Raw genomic sequence first — 19,775 nt, forward strand, 5'->3', positions numbered from 1 at the left:
ATCTATAGTTTGATATATATTACGAAGATGATTTGAGGTCTCGCCAGGAGAACGTGTAAGGGCAGCGTCCATGTAAAGTTAGCGTCAACCCTCACGGGGTGAAAACAGTATTTCCGGTCTCGAAGTTTTCATAATAAAACCGTATTCCCCCCGCTGTCCAATGATTTTAAAGCTATATCTGCAGTACTCATCCACTAAAAACATCAGTTTATCCTTGTTAATTACACAACATTAATTGGTTTAAATTGTGCACAATGCTTTTCTCTTTGGAAGCCGTCATATAACGGCATTGTAATACACGGTTCGGCTGCATTAACCTGTTAAACTCCGAGCCTGTTTTTCAGGTTTCAGGCTCGAAAATGACATTCCCAGAACAAATGACCATATCTTCCCTTCTAAAAGGGTTAAATTAATAATCTTTTTTCTCAAAGTAATGATAAACCTGTCAGTTGGATGTAGAAAAGTCAGATTCAATATAGATGTTTTTTATTTTAAAGAAAATTCAGATTGAACATGGTCAAAAACTGTAAATTATAGTGTCCGTCTAAAAAATATTTTGTACTTACAGTGAAAACTAACCTTGGATGATGGGTTAGTAGACTAAAAGCTTTAGGAATCCAAAGTACAACATATAATAAGTACCCTGTATCAAGATTGATGCAAAACAAGTGATATTTGACCTTTTTAGACAGATTTAGCAAAAAGAAACCTCTTCTGGGCCCATATGGGTGGATATTTCATATCTCTGACTCCCCTTGCTGGATTTTGACATTTGACATCTCTTTCTAAACGTCAGAGCCAATGGAATGGGGGAACTCCCACATAGTCCTTATTTGGTCATGTGTGTGTATTAGACTGCCGCATAGCCAAGACCGGAAGCAGCAGCCACTCTGGTGGCTACCATTAGCAGCTAACTTTTGCTCTGCGATTTTTACATAAAAATGGAATTATGGATTATAAATAAGATAAATTATTGCCCAGAAACTTTATCAACCTATGGATTAACCGATTCAGCCACGTTTTTTCTCGTTTTAATGCCATTGAACATGTCTTTTGATCAGATTGACAGCTACGGTGAGACGATCTCCCTAGAAGCTCCGTAAAGGTACGTGTTGTGATGTCTGTGTTTGCTTCCCCTGTCGCAAATTCGGATCACTCAGTGATGATACTATATACCTAAATAATCTGTGGAACCTCAGCTTTAATCGGATATCTTGTATGTGCAGCTACGATAAGTAATAAGGGTACTTTTATCTAGAGTTCTGTGCCAATGTCCGTTAGCATTTTTCGCTAAGGGGTCATTTAGATGCTTCTTATGAGACTTGTGTTTTGTTTTGGTAAAAATTGTTTATATCGTCAGTTAGCTGAGATTATTTCCGTTAATCTGGTATAACACATTAATAGGCTCTTAAATATTAAGATCCCCTGAGACCAGTGTTGGGGAAGTTACTTTTAAAAAGTAGTGTTTGCTCATTACTCGTTACTTCTTTAAAAAAGTAATCCCTTACTTTACTTAGTTACCCTCCAAGGAAAGTAACTTTTTAGGTTACTCGTTACTTTTATGTTACTTTTATGTTGCTCGACTTTGTGCAGAACCCCATCTCCGTTCCTAAATGTGTAGGTTTACATAAAGTTCTACTATGGAGGACATAACAGATATTTCTTTTGTGCTCTTTATTATAAAAAAATGCCAGAGCACTTAACAAAACATTGGGCTATAGGCGTCAACACCACCACTAAACAATAATATCAAACAATATCAATATAAAATCATAATCATTAAACAGGCTAGCCCCAAAATAGGTGCAAAGCTAGTGCAAATCATACTGTATCAATAGGCTCCTTAGGAACAACATGATGAAAACCTCAAAATGGCTCATGTGTCTCAAAATAAAACATGCCTCATGTAAATCCAACAGAAAAAGAATAACTTCAAAATGTCTTGATATCGATGGCTTGTGTAAATAAAATAAAATGGCATAATACAGCTTGGAAGCAAAGACATTTTAGCCAAAATAAAATCAAGAACAACTTAAAGCAGGACTGGCCTCAGAATTAAAAGGCTATCTTCACTGAATATGCTGGCCCTTCTTCACAGTATGATGGAAGATAAAAAAAGAGGATATTAGGCATAGGCTTGAGCTATGTCTACAGCATGGGTGGCAGGCAACCTATTCCACATCAGTACAAAATGTGTGATTATACCTCATCAGGAGCAGTCTTTCAAAACGTTTATCTGAGAGTCTGTTTCTTCTGGGGGTAAGCACAATACCTCCCATGCTGAACAGCCTCTCCACCGGTGCACTGGATGGTGTGGCAGTGTTGTATTTCATGGACACAGCTTTCACTCGGGGGAAACGGTTGAGGACTTCTAACTCTGAGCCTGATCTCATGTACTCAAGTACCTCCGAGTCTGCGCTAATGGACATTGCGTCTTCCTCTTCCTCATCAAAAGAAAAAAAGTCATTCTCATTGGCGCTGCTGTGTGCGGCAACTTCTCGGTTTTTATTCTCAGCCGGCTCTTCATCACGGGGTAGAGTGACTGTGCGACACTCCACGATGAGCAGCGCACGCGCCGCTTCTCTCCGCTCCGCTCCCCCTATCCATCGAACTTTACATTTCGGCAACGTCAAGGCAGCCAATAAAGCTTCACTGCTCTCCAACACCGGTGCGAATCGCGTCTTGATAGCCTAGGACAAAATTATATAGAAGAAATAAGCCTAGTTTTCAGACACACGACTCACTAGAGCTCTATCAGGGGAGGCATAATGCATTTATCTGAAGAATATTTATTAAGAAATGTCCGTTAATGGATAGGCATATACATTAAATTATATCATAGACATTGTAGGCTATATGATGTATGTATATGCCTAGGCTACTAACTTTCAGATAGGCTATTAAGAATCGGCTTACCTGTACAATTACACCCGGTAGGTTTGCTGTCATCCTCGACAGTCCATTTTGGAGTGCCAGTGTCCTGGACATCAGGGTCTCCAGGGTTGGTAGAAGACTATCATAGTAGCAGTTGTCTTCCCCTTGCAATATATCCAGTGCTACTGTCAGGGGTTTCAAAACACTGCAGTATTCCTTTAGGAATAGATGTTCACGCTCTGTCGGGGCTCTGATGTCCAGTCTAGTACAAAGCGTATTCAAATCTTGGGCCGGGATGTCACTGATGCGGGACAGGGCATCATGGAAGGAATTCCACCTTGTTGATGTAGGCACAATCATTTTTTTCCCACAGATTTCATCGACAATCTCAGAGGCCAAGGTAGAGCGGCTCACCTTTGTCCAAAGAGCAGCGCACTTTGCCGTTGCACTCCTGTACACACATTTTGAGTCATTGTTGGAGGACAGCCATTTGTCGATGTCATTGCACCAGATCAAATTGAGTGTATGCGAAGCACACCTGAAATGTGGGGGAAGAGAAAACTGTCCTTCTGTGGTCCCAAGTAACTCTTCCACATCTGTGAAAACTAGACCTTGCTCGTCGTTATCCTCCTCCTCGTTAGGCTCAGGGGGTGCATACATCTTGAAAGCTTTAACAAAATTAGGCCCGTTGTCTGTAACGGTGGCGGTGATCCTATGTGAAAGGCCAAATGCTGAGTGAATCTGTTCCATTTCAAAGTCTATAACATCATATGTATGCCTGCCCTTTATTCTTTTGCATGCGATGGCAGCTTTCTCACGTTTAAAGTTGCATGGATTGATCCAGTGCACAGTGATTCCCAAAAAGCTTCTGTTATGGCTACTCCATATATCCGCAGTGCTGGACAGATACGGCAAACTCTCGAACGTTTTCTTTAATTCACTCTCCATTTTCAGATAGTATTAATCCAGATAGCCAGTGAACGTTTTACGATCTGACCATGGGCGCCTGTCTCCCGTTATTGGTATCTTGCTAAATATCTTTCTGAAAGTGGGAGATTCAACAGTATTGATGGGCAACATTTCTTCGACGATGAACGAAGCTACAAGTTTGTCCAACTCTTGTTTAGATAGGAGAAACTGAAGTTTTAGCTGCTTTGGGCTTGGACTCGATATATCATCATTTCCCCGGGGATCTTGAGCTAATAGCTTCATGCTAGCATGTTTTCCTTTCAAATGCTTGGTGAGGTTGGCAGTTGAGTTAACGGCAGTGGACAAAAGTTTCTGGCCAGGGCACAACGTACACCTTACACTCACATTTTTCCCCTTAGTTTCAACAAGTTCGAAGTAATGGGAATACCTCCATCCCTCGAATGTTAGCGTTGGCTGCGCCTGCTTCTCGCTTGCCATCACTGCTCTTCAGTCTTCATGCCACCACCAGCGGCCAGCCTCTATCACGTACAGTGTGGAATGAGAGCTTGTGCCTGCGTAAGCACGCAGCTGAGTAGGCAGTGTGTCACACTGTCACTCGTCCCTCGGAAAAGTAACGTTCCGGCGAATTGAAGAAGAAACTACGTTACGTTACCAAATTTTCCGTAGTAGCACATTATACTACTTTTTACCCGGAAAAAGTAGTTACGTTACTGTAACGCGTTACACCCAACACTGCCTGAGACACAGTGTCGTGAAAAAAAACCAGGGTCCCTTGGGGCTTACATATCTGCCGTAGTTCTTTATTTATAGAGCCCTGCTGAGAAGACTTCTAGACAAACAGGAGAACTGCCGCCAAAACTGAAAACGTGACGTGGATCATAAATATATCAGCAATTATACAACATCTTACATTTCTTTATACACAATACGTCTCCTCGCAGTATCAACACTAATTCGGCTGACTTTTATATTTGATCCAATTGGTAAATAGGCTGTATTTACACCATAACGGTGCACAGCTGATAGAAAGGGACTTGTAGTTTTTAAAGATATTACTGAACTTCTTTGAATATAAGAATGTAAATACTGGGTTGAGAGAATAGTCAGGGGTTTTGGGTGATGGGAGACACATCTATGGAATCACAATTTCAATAGCTTACCATTAAATGACGGATATACCTTTCTGTCTGTGATGTTTTACAAATCAGATATTACATTATATATATCATATATTATATATACATTATAAGCTATAATATTTCACATATTGTAGTACTACAATATGTGAAATAATATAGCAATATCCTGTACAATTATGTGAAAACATGAATAAAACTACACATCTTCAGATGTTATACATACATAAGTGTCCTACAATAATAATACAAAGTTATTATGGCATTGTATGCTGTGTGTTATTTGTAACATCTTCAGAAACTCCTTTCCAACTCCTCATGCAGTCGACTGTTACAAATCTATACAGGTTCATGGTAAAATGCATAAGCTTCAAATCGAGAGACTGAAACTGTATATTGCATCGTTTATTTTGGCACTTGACAATCACCTTCCCTGAATTTGACTCAGGTGTAACTAAAGTCTGATTTGAGGGTTGTATATATTTCACATCATTAATCAGAATCTGCAAAGTAACTAAAATAAATGTAGTGGAGTGAAAATACCAGGTTAACCTCTGAATTGTAGTGGAGTAGAACAAAGTAGTACATGCTGCTGTAACAAAAACATTTCCCAGCTTGGGATCAATAAACTATATCTTATCTTAAGACCCGTTCGAGTCCAGTTTTGGATAGTCTGCCATGGTTATATTCCATTTCAAAGAGCTGTTTGACGCTCGGCGTAACCTTGTCACACTGCCACTCCAACATCCAATCACAGAGCTTGAGGACTAATCACGGGGTTTGAAAAGGAAAGCGGATGTTGCAGTCCCAAACAATAGCTGAGGATTCTGGGTAGTGTAGTGTCTTCGGAAACTCTGTAGTGTCTAAACTCTGAAAAAACTATTTGTTTCTCCGAATCGAAGGTTAAAAACACAAAAGCATTGTACACAATTTAAACCAATCAATATTGTGTAATCAACAAGGATAAACTGATGTTTTTTAGTGGACGATTAATGCAGATATCACTCTGTAATCATTTGACAGTGAGGAGAATACTTCCGGTTATATTATGAAAACTTTGAGACCGGAAATACTGTTTTCACCCCGTGAGGGTTGACGCCAACTTTACATGGACGCTGCGTAAAGACGTAGTACAGGTTCTCCTGGCGAGACCTCAAATCATCTTTGTAATATAGATCCTACACATCCCCTGGACGTAGATTCTAAAAGTACAATATACACTTCTCGCTAGAAATCTAATCAAAAATAATTTTAATGGCCAAACTATTCCACAATTTAGGATTTTCCAGAGAGGGTTATATGTGAATAAACGACCCTCCGGAGCGTTTGTAATCAACAGGAGCATGTTGTTTCTTACACGGTCACTAGAGGTGCTACACTTTAAAACGTGACTATGGGTCATAATAAGCTGCTGAACAATCGACCTATTTGGTCGTTTGTCGTAGGAGGACAGGCTGCTTTAAAGTTTTGAATATAAAAAATTAAATATATAATTGTGCATTGAAAACTATGGTTGCCGACAGGTGCAAACGCGTTACAACAACCCAAAATATTTCCATAAGGTGAAAGGTTTCATGCAACACAACAACAAATGTGCCAAAACACATGCAAATGAATAAACATCTTGTATATATTTCCGTTTTGTTTCAGCCTCTTTCAGTTCTTTTTCAAATGCAGTGTTTTGTATTTGCAGCACTTTTAGTAAACAATGTGCATGTAAATGCTGCACAGGTGTTTTCAACTTAGTGAAGATGGTTCTTCATTTGCATCTGTTTTGGCACTTTTATGTTTTTATATTGGCATCATTATTGAAAGTGCAGCATGTTTGTCTGAATAAAAGTGTTTTGGTCTGTTATAGCAGTTATTTTGGCCTCCACAAATTCCAACCTTATGATGATGCTGGAGGAAAATTCAGTGAATCCCCAAGGTAATTAGGATTAATTTTGTTGGAACCATGTATGTTTGCACCAAATGTTTGTAAGTATGTATACATATTTCACTGGATAAGTTAAGACTTGATCTGCTGGTGCCGCCAGATGATGAAGATAATTAGCATTCTCCCTCTGGCACATACTATAAATACATACAATAATGGAGCAAGACAATAGTACAAATGCCATATTAATCTATAGTTGTATGGCAATCCGTACTTAAGTCAAACCAAAGTGTTGAACTGACAGACGGACCCACCTCATGGCTTATAAAATGCTTCATATATTGTAGTGGTCGGTTATGTGATGCAATGAAAACAAAGGTTTTATGTACAATTTGTTGTCTAAAATATAGTACATTATTGTAAATGTCCTTGTTAAGTGTTCAGTCTATCTGAAAAGTAAGTTTATGATCCATTAAAATCTGTGTACTATTACCAGGAAGTATGTTATATAGCTGTTAAAGCACAAAAAGGACCACTTAAACACAAGGACACACAGTGTTGTAACTGTAGGGAAAGTGCTGTATACCTCCTATTACTGTGCCATTAAGTTAAAAGTCTTTCTTGCTTCTGCTTTCAAGAGATGCTGTTAAATCAGAGCAGTAACAGTGAGCCCGGAGCTGTTTTGGAAAATTGTTCCGTGGTGGAATAGCATTAGCTGTTGAATTGTCAATTTTCACCACCACAGGGAAATACAGTAGAATGAGCTCTAGGATAGTTTTCTGGATGATTGGCATTAACCATGTGAACACGTTCACTTATATTCTTCAGAGGTGCATTTTTTTTTTAAAACAAGTGATTTTTCTTTCATGGTACTTACTGTATGAGCTGAAAGTCTGAAACCCCACACTAGGGATCCAGCTTCATTAGGCCTGTGTGTATTTCTCTTCACTAGTCGTTAAAAATCACTCAAGAGAGCTTTAAAATGTCTCTTCACGTCAAAAATGTATGCCATTTTAGCCCTGGAATCTCCATCTTCACATTTTAAACAACAGCGTTCTCAAAAATAGACTTGTCAGCAGTGGAGTGCATGCTTGGAGGCATTCTGAGCCATGTCCAAATGGATGGTACAGGACGATACAAGAGCAATGTTGATCTTGTTGGCTCCACTTCGAGCGACAGAATTACTAACAAAGAATTGCTAACAAAGCAATTATATACTAATAAAGGACTGGCTTATCTAAAGCCAGTTGAGTAGCCCTTGAAATGTTTTAGCTCTATGAAACCTGATGTACTTATATGAATCTGTTTTCTTCAATTTTGTATCTTGTTGGTCGAATGCACTTATTGTAAGTCGCTTTGGATAAAAGCGTCAGCTAAATGCAATGTAATGTAAATCTTCCTTCGGTTACATTGATTGCTTCAGCTGTCTATAGCAGACCTGTGAGCGGGAAATTACTGAATCTTTTCATTTGAAAGCAATTGTTGATAACAGCTTAGGAGCTTGGGAATGTGCAAAACCCACAGTTTTGGGTACAGGTTTTTCCATACAGACTCTGACATTTGAGCAATTTCAGCTGCTTATCGTTGTGTGACTTTGGTAAGACTTGACCTTGACACTTCAAACACTTTCCTCTCATTCAGTGAACCTCCATTAGGGGAATACTATTCACCATCTTTTATTTGTCTTCGATGCTTTACTATTTTTCACTTCACTTTCATTGTCTCGTTTGTTGCTTTCCCCACACATGCATATGCACACATTTCAATCTCCCAGCCCATATTGTTGAAGTGCTACCATATGATCTGCATGCCAACTATAATCTTTTCTCTTCTTATTCTCAACTGATGCATCTCTCATTCCCTCCTTTTTTAAAGTCTTTCGCTTAGTCCGGATGGAAGATCTGTTGTTCTGGAAAAGTTAAAAGGATAGCTGCTGGCAGCATTGCACCGTGCTGGCTAACAAGAATATTCCCAATGACACTAAATTGAGTTAAATTCTAACATGTTTCACATATGCTTCAGATGGACACAGTTATCGTGAGATCATCTGGGTTTACAGATTACAGTCATTTCAGAACATGCCAATGAAAAAATTGAGAATGTCTTTAGAAAAATCAACCTCAAATTCATCAACTTCAATGTGTTGGAAAACAAGCCTTTTGAAGGTATTGGATATGTGTAAAATAAATAATAATAGTTGTGTTGTTCTCATAATCCTACACACCAGTTCCCTGCTGCAGCAAAAAGTCCTAAATGACATTAGAAAATGCCGTTACCTGAATGTTCAAAACAAATACTTGAATAAGCATTTCATTAAAGAGAGTTTCAACTTGAAATACTTCTTAATGTAAAAGTTAAGAGACCACATTCGAAAGACGATAGAATTAAGCAACACACTTGTTATGTGCTTGAGACTTTAAGCCTTTTAACTTCCAAGCTTGAGATGTTGCCATTTATATATAATTGCCTTCATTATATTGAGATTGATCTAACATTAAATGTCCAGAGGTGGCATTTTCTCTGCCAGCTTAATTATTTTTGCCTGTTTCAAAATCCTAAGTGCAGCTGAGTAAATGGTAGAATTTAGAGCAAATTCCTGTGAAGATAAGATGCTCTAATTTCAAACAATTCAGAATTATATCTTTGTTGGTATTTTTATGCACCTTAAATGCCGAGTTTGTGCATAGCCAAACACTGGATTCTGGATTGGGGGGGTTTACCTTGCTAGTTATTGCCTAATGGTTACAGAACCCAAAAAAAACATGATGACATCACAAAGTGACCAAAATCTGATCAGCTCATTGTCAGACAGGTTTCTACATAAATGGATAAAGAGAAAAAGAGTGAAACCAGCGTCCTGGAATGGTCTCTGTATCTTTACTTGTCACACAGATACTAAGGGTTTTTTACTGGGAGAGTTGCAGGAGAAATGACAAAACCGGCTGCAGTTTGAGAGCAGCGGGTGGAAGCTGCGGTTTTTGGTTCACTCGCACGGTTGCATCCCACATTATGAAGTTGATGGATGACAGTCCTCTAGTCTACAGGCACGCTCAGACATTGTTTCATAGTCATCGAGTGGATCATGTTGTTCCAATATAGATAAGTACACGAAGAAACATAGCTCATATACCAGCATATAACTGATCCTGTAGCCATTCGAAGTCTGCTGAGTTGCTACATATTTCCAGAAATTGAAGACATGCAAGAACTTACAAAAACTACAACCCTGATGTTGTACAATAGGAGTAGTGACAATCATTTTGAAATTCAGAATATTAAACATTGATATCTGGTTAGTAATATACATACAGTATGCCTCTCAATTGTTTTTGTTTTGTTGTGATCTCGCTCTAACTCAAATAGCTGTAAAACACCCAGTGAACAAAACACTTGCGCTTCTATTGGCTAGTTCTCTAACACATTGTACGTAATAGGCTAAGGGGCGACATTCTCTAAGAGGTTGAACAATCAAAAAAGAGGCAGAATAGCTGACCAATCAGAGCCGACTGGCCTCTACTTTTAGACAAGGTGAAAAGAGGCGCTGCAGTATGAAAATGTGAAAAATGTAAAACACGTCACAGTAGAGAAACAGAATATGAATATGAAACTGAAAATGAGCATAATAGGTCACGTTTAAATTACATTTAATTATTGAAAATTATTTTTAACGAAATTCTTCAGTGGAATGTTGACAGTGTAAAAAGAAACTCGTAAAAAAACGGTCAAAGTACTGGCAGCAGCAGCTGCCAAACAAAAACCCTTAAATTAAAGTAAAATACTTTAACTGAAATAAAGTGAAAAAGCCATTAATTTACAGGAATTGTCCTTAAAGATTTTACAGGAAAATACTGTAATTTTACAGATTTATCCTCTCTTTTTACAGTCAATAACCTTTAATAAAAGTACGGCACTAATACTTCTACGGGCAAATACTGTAATTTTACAGATTTATCCTCTCTTTTTACAGTCAATAACCTTTAATAAAAGTACAGCACTAATACTTCTACGGCAAATACTCTAATTTTACAGATTTATCCTCTCTTTCTACAGTCAATAATCTTTAATAAAAGTACAGCACTAATGGGGCGAAGCCTGCGAGCTAGTTCAGGCAGTCAACTCGAGCACTTATGCTGCATTCATACATAATGCCCCTTGCCACTCTACAAGCAACCAAACAGTCTCCTTAATATGCCGCTCTATTTAACCTGCCAGATCTCTCTCTATGCATTGCTTGCTGCTGCTACTGCTGCAGCTACTTCCACGTCGCTGCTGCTTGCCTGCTACGTTCACTTGCTATTGCTACGTTCATGTTCCTGCTGCTGTGTTTCATGTTGCTGCTGCTTGCCTGCCGGTGCTGTCCTTGCAAATGTCTACTGCAATCTCCGACTCTGGAACCGAATCATCATACGCAAGAAGCCGTAAGAAATGCCTCATTCCCGAAACACAGACTAGCTCAGAGCATGGTTCAGACGCCGCTGGAACGAGCCACAGCTCCCACACGACACACATATTCAGGTGTCCCTTCCGTCCTCATCGGGAGTAGCTTGTAATATCCTTGTGCCAGAGGAAGTCCCGAGTTCTACGCCAGCTCCGGTAACCACCCCTCTCTTGTGTGTCAGCTAAGAGTCGCACTGTCTCTCCAGGGGGTCCGCGGGGTCTTAAAAAGTATTAAAAGTTGATAAATCAATTTAGTGAAAATTAAGGCTATTAAAAAGTATTAAACGGCATTTTCCAAGGTATTAAGAAGTCCCACAGCAACGACAACATGAAACACCCTTTAATTTACTGAAACAACATGTCGGGAAACCCCCTCAAGGCGGCCCCATGCATAGCGCGCCGTAAAATGCTGCTTCTTATTTTAAGTTTCGTTGCCTTGCTCCGCTCTGTGGGGGTGGGGTCCCAAGGTGGGTAGACCGGCATACGCAACGCTCTGGGGTTCCAACGGCTCCGTGTGTAAGCCCTATATGATCATTTTCTGATAACGATGAAATAGCCCGCCTCCCTCTCCCCACGTCTCCTGCTGCTGCTGGGCTGTCAGAAGAGGGGGAGGAAAAGAGAGGCAGGCACCGTTTATTAAATATTATTATACAGAGAACAGAGTCGTTATCAATTTGTTTTAAAGCTCAATAAATAACAAAGAAGACCTCTGACCGGCACTTTTCTAATTTTGTACGGAAGATTTAAACTTTAACAGAGATGTTGACCGGCGGAAATTTTTTTTTAACGGAAACTCTGCCGCACGGTTCCCTCGTCCCTTGGAAGAGGCCGAGAGGTGGGTGTTTTTCATCTGCTGGCGGACTACCTGAGCGATATACAGCAGGAGAACACGCCGTCCACCGCGGAGAATAAACAGAAGGGCAACCATGGCAACCATGATCCGGGGTCTTCTTCGCTGCTTTTGGTGTATTTTGTGGCGGCAGCAGCGCCACTTACAGGCCTGGCATATGTACTACAGCGTTTCCAGGATTTCCAGCGGTCTAGTGTGAACGGACACATTAATGAATCAAATGCGTGTGAATGGAAGACTTTTTTGCGTTTGCGTATGCGTTTTACCGTATGCGTCCTCGTGGGGCCGGGGTCTAAGCCAAACTATATCCGGTCACAGAGATCTGCTATTTTAAAGTAAAGTCAACACATATCCACCCTAATATAGTCTATATTAAGAACGAGAAAAGTCTTAACATATATATTGTTTTTTGTAAACATATGAAAAATGTGTGAGGGTGATGACGTCAGAGCATCGTCCTATGTGCCAGGGCTTAGCCCCAGCCCAATTTAACCCCTGGGTATTTGTGAGGGAGCTCCTATATGGCATTACCCCGCTGAAGCTCACCAAAGTTTAATATATTTCATAGTTCAAAGTTTTGTCAATTGTTTTGTTTATTGGTCAAATACTGGTTTCTGAGGAATTTTACTGGAATGAAAGAGCACAGAGTACAGAAGCAAAAAAGCAGCATACTGCATTAAACCTGACCTTCACAGAGAGGTTGAAGTTCATGTGGAGAGGAGGCTTCAGTAGTCTGTCTGCACTCTGTTTAGTTGTGCTATCTTACAATCAATATAGTAAATGTGAGGTAAAGTGTGTAGCCAATGTAACCGGTTAGAACTCAAAGTTGCGATGAGGTCTTAAAATGTATGGAAAGGGTCTTAAAAAAGGTCTTAAAAGGTATTACATTTGACCTCAGCATTCCTGCATATACCCTGCTCTCGGTCGGCGGGTATTTAAACACCAAAAAGGCAGGAGCAAGCTGACTCCGGCATTCCCAAAGTACCTGCCATGGTGTCCTACCTTCTCGAAGTAAAATCAGCGCTTGAAGCCTTTAATCCCACGAGATATTCCCGTGAACAAACTCTATTTCCTCTGCCTGCAATGTAAACAAATGTTTCTACTTCCGCGTTCAACCACGTTGTGCCGCTGACGTCACACCCCCGAGGATTTTGGGAATTGGAGTCCCAGATCCAGCCACGAGTTCTAGCTTCCTGCCCCCTGCAGCAGCAATTTCTCTGGAATCGCATCTTGGCAGGTATATAATACTATTCTGCATAAGCAATGTTTTATTTGGAAATATTTGGCCTGCAGTAAGTCATATTTGAGGCAATTATACAGAGTTGTAAGTGTATAAGTATTTATACTACTATAAATCAATTAATTAAAAAATGGAAATTAATTAATCATTTCCGTTACGTGAATATGAAGGGAAGCTCGATACATTTTTGACCATCATTTTAGACTTCAATCTCTCCTACAGTGTCTCTTGTATGAATACCATGATCATTCTCTGCCAAGCGGCCATGTACATTTAATCACCTACCAAAGAAGAGTTTCCTCACAGGAGTCAAGCGCTACCTGCAATATCTGCCCCTCGCTGGGTGTGCCTCAGGAGGCTTCATGCTGCAAATCGTTTCCAAGCTCTTTCTAATCACAGATGTTCGTCAAATGACCTTATCACAGGCTTAAATCAAGGTTTCTTAGCAGGTTATGCTGGCTCCCAGGGACCCATGTCCGTTGAAACCCGCACTCAAGACTGAAGTTTGCACTGAAGGAGCCAGGAGTATTACACGTGCTGCTATTTAAACGTTTAAAAACATGACAGGCCCCTAGCCTAGTGCTAGGAGGAATTATTCTAGCAACGTTTCTTTATTGAGCCGTTAGTTCCTCACGATTATTCTGTCAAGAGTATTAATAACTACTAAAGATTTTTCCCGTTTCTATGCTCTGTAGATGACATGGCAAGGAAAGCAGACATCCCATATGCCTTCTGTGGCATATATATATTTTAAGGTTTTACAATCAAATGTGCATTTGGTTGCCATAGTAGCCCACGTTTCTTGACACCTCATCAGAAGCATTATGCTGGATTCTCTACAATACCTGTAAGCACCCCCTTGGTGTCCATCTTTTAGCCATTTCCTAGTTGTTAACTTTCCCAGATAAACTTCTCAACAGCTATAGGCCTACCTACCTCTTTCAGAACAGGAACTGGAAGCCCTTCCACACGTCTAGAATTATCGTTATCATTCTTGATAGTGTGCTGATGCAAGCTTCACTGCCACCAGACAAGCTGTCCCGCATCAGAACAGCCATAATTACAATTCATGTTATTTATTTAGCGCCTTTCCAATGTTCAAAGTGCTCTACGTTATACTAGATATTAGACTTACGTAATACATTCAATACCGATTACTGCCTTCAAATATGGTCTTGGGTTGCTCGCTAGTAAACTCTGGAGAGGTTCATTAAGGGTGTGACGTAGTCCGCATCAAACATGGGAAACAACTATTTGCGCGTCATCGCTTGTTTTGCTATCTATGCTGTGTGTAACCTATAGGGTCATGCATTCATTCTGGTGAGTGCTTACCTCCCTAGTCCCCTGTGTACAGAGAAAGGCAGTGGTACAATCTCATCAGAGCCACCTGTCATCGGTGAAACCTCCTCATTGCATAACGTCTCATTATCTGTTATAATGTTTTTAATGCACGTTGTCTGATTTATAGTCCTATGCGCCGGCCGCAGAGTCTGTTGATGCACTCTCCAGATTAACAGCAGCATGAAAATAACCTGCCAATGCTCCATGATGCAGGCTACTGTAGAAATTGCTGGGATCTGCATTTTATCCGCTTAATGTCACGCCAATTTTGAAAAGCATCTCCGTACAATGACTTTAGTTTACAGTTCATAGTCTGTTTGAGGTTGCTGGGTTGCTGGGTAACGCAAACCCAACCTTCTGCAAATGAACGATGTAATACACTTGCGTCTGGTGTAAAGACGCGGACTATTCGGCATGAATGCAACCTTAGAGATGGTTGTTGCTCAGATCTTTGGTCCTTAGCCCCTCTGCGACGAGTGGAATGTCATGTTGATTCTTTTATAATGACCTTGCGGTGTCTTCAGATCCTCTTTAGTTACTTACAGATGCTGCGCTTCTGCTGGTTCGGGGGATTTCACAATGAGTGGTTTGCCACTCAAGAGCATAATTCAAAGCATACAATTCAGCTTGGTACTTTATCTTCTTCTGTCCCAACCTCGTCTGTGTACTTATGCAATAGATATAATAGTTGTTCATGCATTAATTTTATTTTCATTCAAATCCTGCAATCTTCAAGTGCTAAGTATTAAGCCACGCTAGAGTTAATTCAATTGCTCCTCAAGGGCCTTAAGAAGGCACGTCCTCCACGCAATGATAAAGACTGCCTCCTAACTTTGCACCCGTGCAAAGGTTAATGTATAAGTTCAGACAAAGGGGTTTCACTATACATCGATAAACGTCAGATGCAGTTGTTACAGCTTTCTATGGGTTTCTCAGGTGGTGAATATACACAGATCTCTCACATTTTAATCCTCAGCATAATCTCACCCTTACTGAATTAACTTTGGAGATCAAATATACACACTGTTTTGAAACATTCAATGTCTGACAGTTCTGTTTGGGGAGTCAAGGAACCCTGAATAATCATTGCTAAAACTAACACTGTTTTCTTTGTCCTTTATCTTCCATGCTGAACTTCTCGCACCATTGCCCTCCGACACATGGGTCGGCACCCATGTTTATTCGATGGCTGCAAACCCAACGACGAGGGTTCTCCTCCAAGCTGCGTGTTCTCTGCCTAAGCTGCGATCTGCCCCCAGATCGCTATTCCCACTGTTTAAGAATCTGCACAGCCACAACCGCAGCTCTATATCCACCTACCTCAACCCTGAGTATCCTGGGCCGTCAGTCATCTTCTGCCCACCAGCGCTATATCATGTCTCACAGGAATGAGATCCTTTCAGCACAAACAACCATGAACTCTTGCACTACTCGATGATGAGTAAACATCCAAAGATGTATATCTGTAGAATTCTGTTATTGCATACCAGGTGGTTGCTGGGCTAGATTATATATATTTTTTTTATTATAGTATATTCCCCTCATAGCTGCATGCTTGGGGGGGAAAGCTCGTTGTCGCTGCCTCAAAGACCTAGACACAGCAGTCTGATAGGTAGTATATTCCCCTCAAAGTCGTGGTGCTGGGGGGGGGGTCGGCACTGGTCACTTCCAGGCCTACACATAGCAGTCACTAGGTAGTATATTCTCCTTAAAGCCGCGGTGCTTAAGGGGGGATGGCTTTTCGGGCTGTTCCCGGGCCTTCACATAGCAGTTTCACTAGGTAGTGTATATAGGTAGTATATTCCTCTCAAAGCCGCTGTGCTTGGGGAAGAATCGGGTCTGGGCTATTCCTAAGGCCTACACATAGCAGTCTCACTAAGTAGTATATTCCCCTTAAAGCCGCTGTGCTTAGGGGGAATGGCCACATGGCAGCTCGCCAGGCCCTCTACTTATCAGATTTACATCACCAGCGTCAGGCTCGGGCTACGCAGTTTTGGGGGATAGTATCTAATCTCCACGCAGTTTTGGGGGTTAGTTATTCGATCATCACTCATCGTGCTATGTATATCTATGGAGTGGTGATGCCCGAGCCTAGTCGCCAAGCTTAACTATATGCTGCTTCTAATAAACATGTTAAAAGAAACACGTGAGTTGTCTGACTGAAATGGGGCGAAGCCTGCGAGCTAGTTCAGGCAGTCAACTCGAGCACTTATGCTTCATACATAACGCCCCTTGCCACTCCACAACCAACCAAACAGTCTCCTTAATATGCCGCTCTATTTAACCTGCCAGATCTCTCTCTATGCATTGCTTGCTGCTGCTATTGCTGCAGCTACTTCCACGTCGCTGCTGCTTGCCTGCCCCACCACCACCCCAGCTTCCACCCCAGCTTCCACCTGTAGGCTCGGGGGTTAGTTATTCGATCATCACTCATCGTGCTATGTATATCTATGGAGTGATGATGCCCGAGCCTAGTCGCCAAACTTAACTATATGCTGCTTCTAATAAACATGTTAAAGAAACACGTGAGTTGTCTGACTGAAATACTTCTACGTGCAAATACTCAAATTTTACGGATTTATCTCCTCTTTACAATCAATAACCTTTAATAAAAGTACAGCACTAATACTTCTACGGGCAAATACTCAAATTTGACAGATTTATCCTCTCTTTTTACAGTCAATAACCTTTAATAAAAGTACAGCACTAATACTTCTATGGGCAAAAAACTCGTAAAAAAATTGTGAAATGACTGGCAGCAGCGGCTGCCAAACAAAAACCATAAAATTAAAGTAAAAATACCTTAACTGAAATAAAGTGCAAAAGCAATTAATATACAGAAATTGTCTTTAAAGATTTTAGAAGAAACTTTCCTCTCTTTTCAAAATCCATTGTCTTAAAATGTTACATTCAAATACCTTAAACAAAGTTCTGATGATAAAAAGTGTTTTTTACATTTTTTTGTATTAGATTTGTATGATCAAACACTAAAATAAATACAGAACCTAAAGTTCTACAGCTAGAATACTGTTATTTTACAGCTTTTTTTTCTAACATTTTCCAATCAAACAGGTTCAATAAAATCACAAAATGTTCAGTAGGAAACAATTACTCTGAAAACTTAAAATATTTGTAGAATTATATTACAAATAATGAATACAGCATTTCATATTTAAACATCATGCTTATAAACAGTAGAAACAAAAAGTAAGTTTAATTTTTTAAGATTACTTTGAAACATTCTCAACTGAAAATAACAGAAATTGCAAAATATGTTCACATTGTCCATTTGAAGGAGCAGTGTGCAGGATTTAGTACGTCTAACAATGGGGATGTAGGTTCCAACCAATGGATAACTTGTTCACTCACCCTCCCATCCCAAGTTTGTAGGAGAATGTATATTGGCTGCAAAGAACTTGAGGCCCAATCATGTTTCCTCTGTCCATTCTGCGCTGCTGTAGACGTGGCAGTGCAACCTAGAGGACAAAAAGATCAGAATCAGAAACGGGTTTATTGCCAGGTAGGTTCAAATGTACGAGGAATTTGACTAGGTGTCGTGGTACATACATACAAATAAAAATGAAAAATGAAAAAAAGGTACAAAGATAACTATATTAAGAACACTGTAATAAAAATATAGTAAGATAGCAATAAAATAAAGCAGTAATTTACATCGAAATAGAATGAAATAAATTATAGAATATAAAATATGTGCAGTAAGCAATATTTAAACATTGCATTATTTACCATCCTATGAACTCCATTATTTAATGCATAGTCTGCGTTGTGGCTGAGGTAAAGTGTCAGTGGGGGGGGGGGGGGTCCTGATGGAGAGAGGTTCTGGTCCTGAGTTTTTGGTCCTGATGGAGAGAGGTTTTGGTCCTGATGGAGAGAGGTTCTGGTCCTGATGGAGAGGTTCTGGTCCTGATGGAGAGGTTCTGGTCCTGATGGAGAGATTTTTTGGTCCTGATGGAGAGATGTGTTGGTCCTGATGGAGAGAGGTTCTGGTCCTAATGGAGAGAGGTTCTGGTCCTGATGGAGAGAGGTTTTGGTCCTGATGGAGAGAGGTTTTGGTTCTGATGCAGAGAGGTTCTGGTCCTGATGGAGAGGTTCTGGTCCTGATGGAGAGATTTTTTGGTCCTGATGGAGAGATGTGTTGGTCCTGATGGAGAGAGGTTCTGGTCCTAATGGAGAGAGGTTCTGGTCCTGATGGAGAGAGGTTTTGGTCCTGATGGAGAGAGGTTTTGGTCCTGATGGAGAGGTTTTGGTCCTGATGGAGAGGTTCTGGTCCTGATGGAGAGAGGTTCTGGACCTGATGGAGAGAGGTTTTGGTTCTGATGCAGAGAGATTCTGGTCCTGAGGTTTTGGTCCTGATGGAGAGAGGTTTTGGTCCTGATGGAGAGGTTCTGGTCCTGATGGAGAGGTTCTGGTCCTGATGGAGAGATGTGTTGTTCCTGATGGAGAGAGGTTTTGGTCCTGATACAGAGAGGTTCTGGTCCTGAGGTTTTGGTCCTGATGGAGAGAGGTTTTGGTCCTGATGGAGAGGTTCTGGTCCTGATGGAGAGGTTCTGGTCCTGATGGAGAGATGTGTTGGTCCTGATGGAAAGATGTGTTGGTCCTGATGGAGAGAGGTTTTGGTCCTGATGGAGAGAGGTTCTGGTCCTGATGGAGAGGTTCTGGTCCTGATGGAGAGAGGTTCTGGTCCTGATGGAGCGCAGCCTCCTGCCAGAGGGGAGGGGGGTGAACAGTTTGTGTCCAGGGTGGGAGGGGTCGGCCACTATCTTCCCGCCTCAGGGTTCTGGAGGCGTGCAGGTTGTGGAGGGATGGCAGATTGCAACCGATCACCTTCTCTGCAGAGCGGATGACACGCTGCAGCCTGCCCTTATCCTTGGCTGTGGCTGCAGCGTACCAGATGGTGATGGAGGAGAGGATGGACTCGATGATGGAGGTGTAGAAGTTCACCATCGTCTTTGGCAGATTGAATTTCTTCAGCTGCCTCAGGAAGAACATCCTCTGCTGCACTTTTTTGATGAGGGAGCAGATGTTCTGCTCCCATTCGAGGTCCTGGGCGATGATGGTGCCCAGGAAGCG

General features: G+C 40.9%; 2 protein-coding genes across 3 annotated transcripts in view; one reads left to right on the forward strand and one right to left on the reverse strand.

Annotated features, from left to right (window-relative positions):
* The first annotated feature begins 881 nt into the window (after nt 1-881).
* The window catches only part of LOC307041923 (uncharacterized protein), a 50,122-nt gene continuing 31,228 nt past the window's right edge, over nt 882-19,775 (forward strand). For both annotated transcript variants that reach the window (XM_079685530.1, XM_079685531.1), the window contains exon 1: nt 882-1,105. The gene's annotated coding sequence lies outside the window, so the exon portion shown is untranslated. The remainder of the gene's footprint in view (nt 1,106-19,775) is intronic.
* LOC307041924 (uncharacterized protein) lies at nt 1,299-14,633 on the reverse strand. The gene is made up of 2 exons (XM_079685532.1): nt 2,917-14,633; nt 1,299-2,690 (listed from the first exon to the last, which is right to left on the reverse strand). Exons 1-2 carry the CDS (start codon nt 3,820-3,822, stop codon nt 2,172-2,174), a joined length of 1,425 nt encoding a protein of 474 aa, XP_079541658.1. The 5' UTR covers nt 3,823-14,633; the 3' UTR covers nt 1,299-2,171.

This window comes from Notothenia rossii, assembly GCF_949606895.1.
Source record: "Notothenia rossii genome assembly, chromosome: 5".
In the NCBI taxonomy this organism is placed as follows: Eukaryota; Metazoa; Chordata; class Actinopteri; order Perciformes; family Nototheniidae; genus Notothenia; species Notothenia rossii.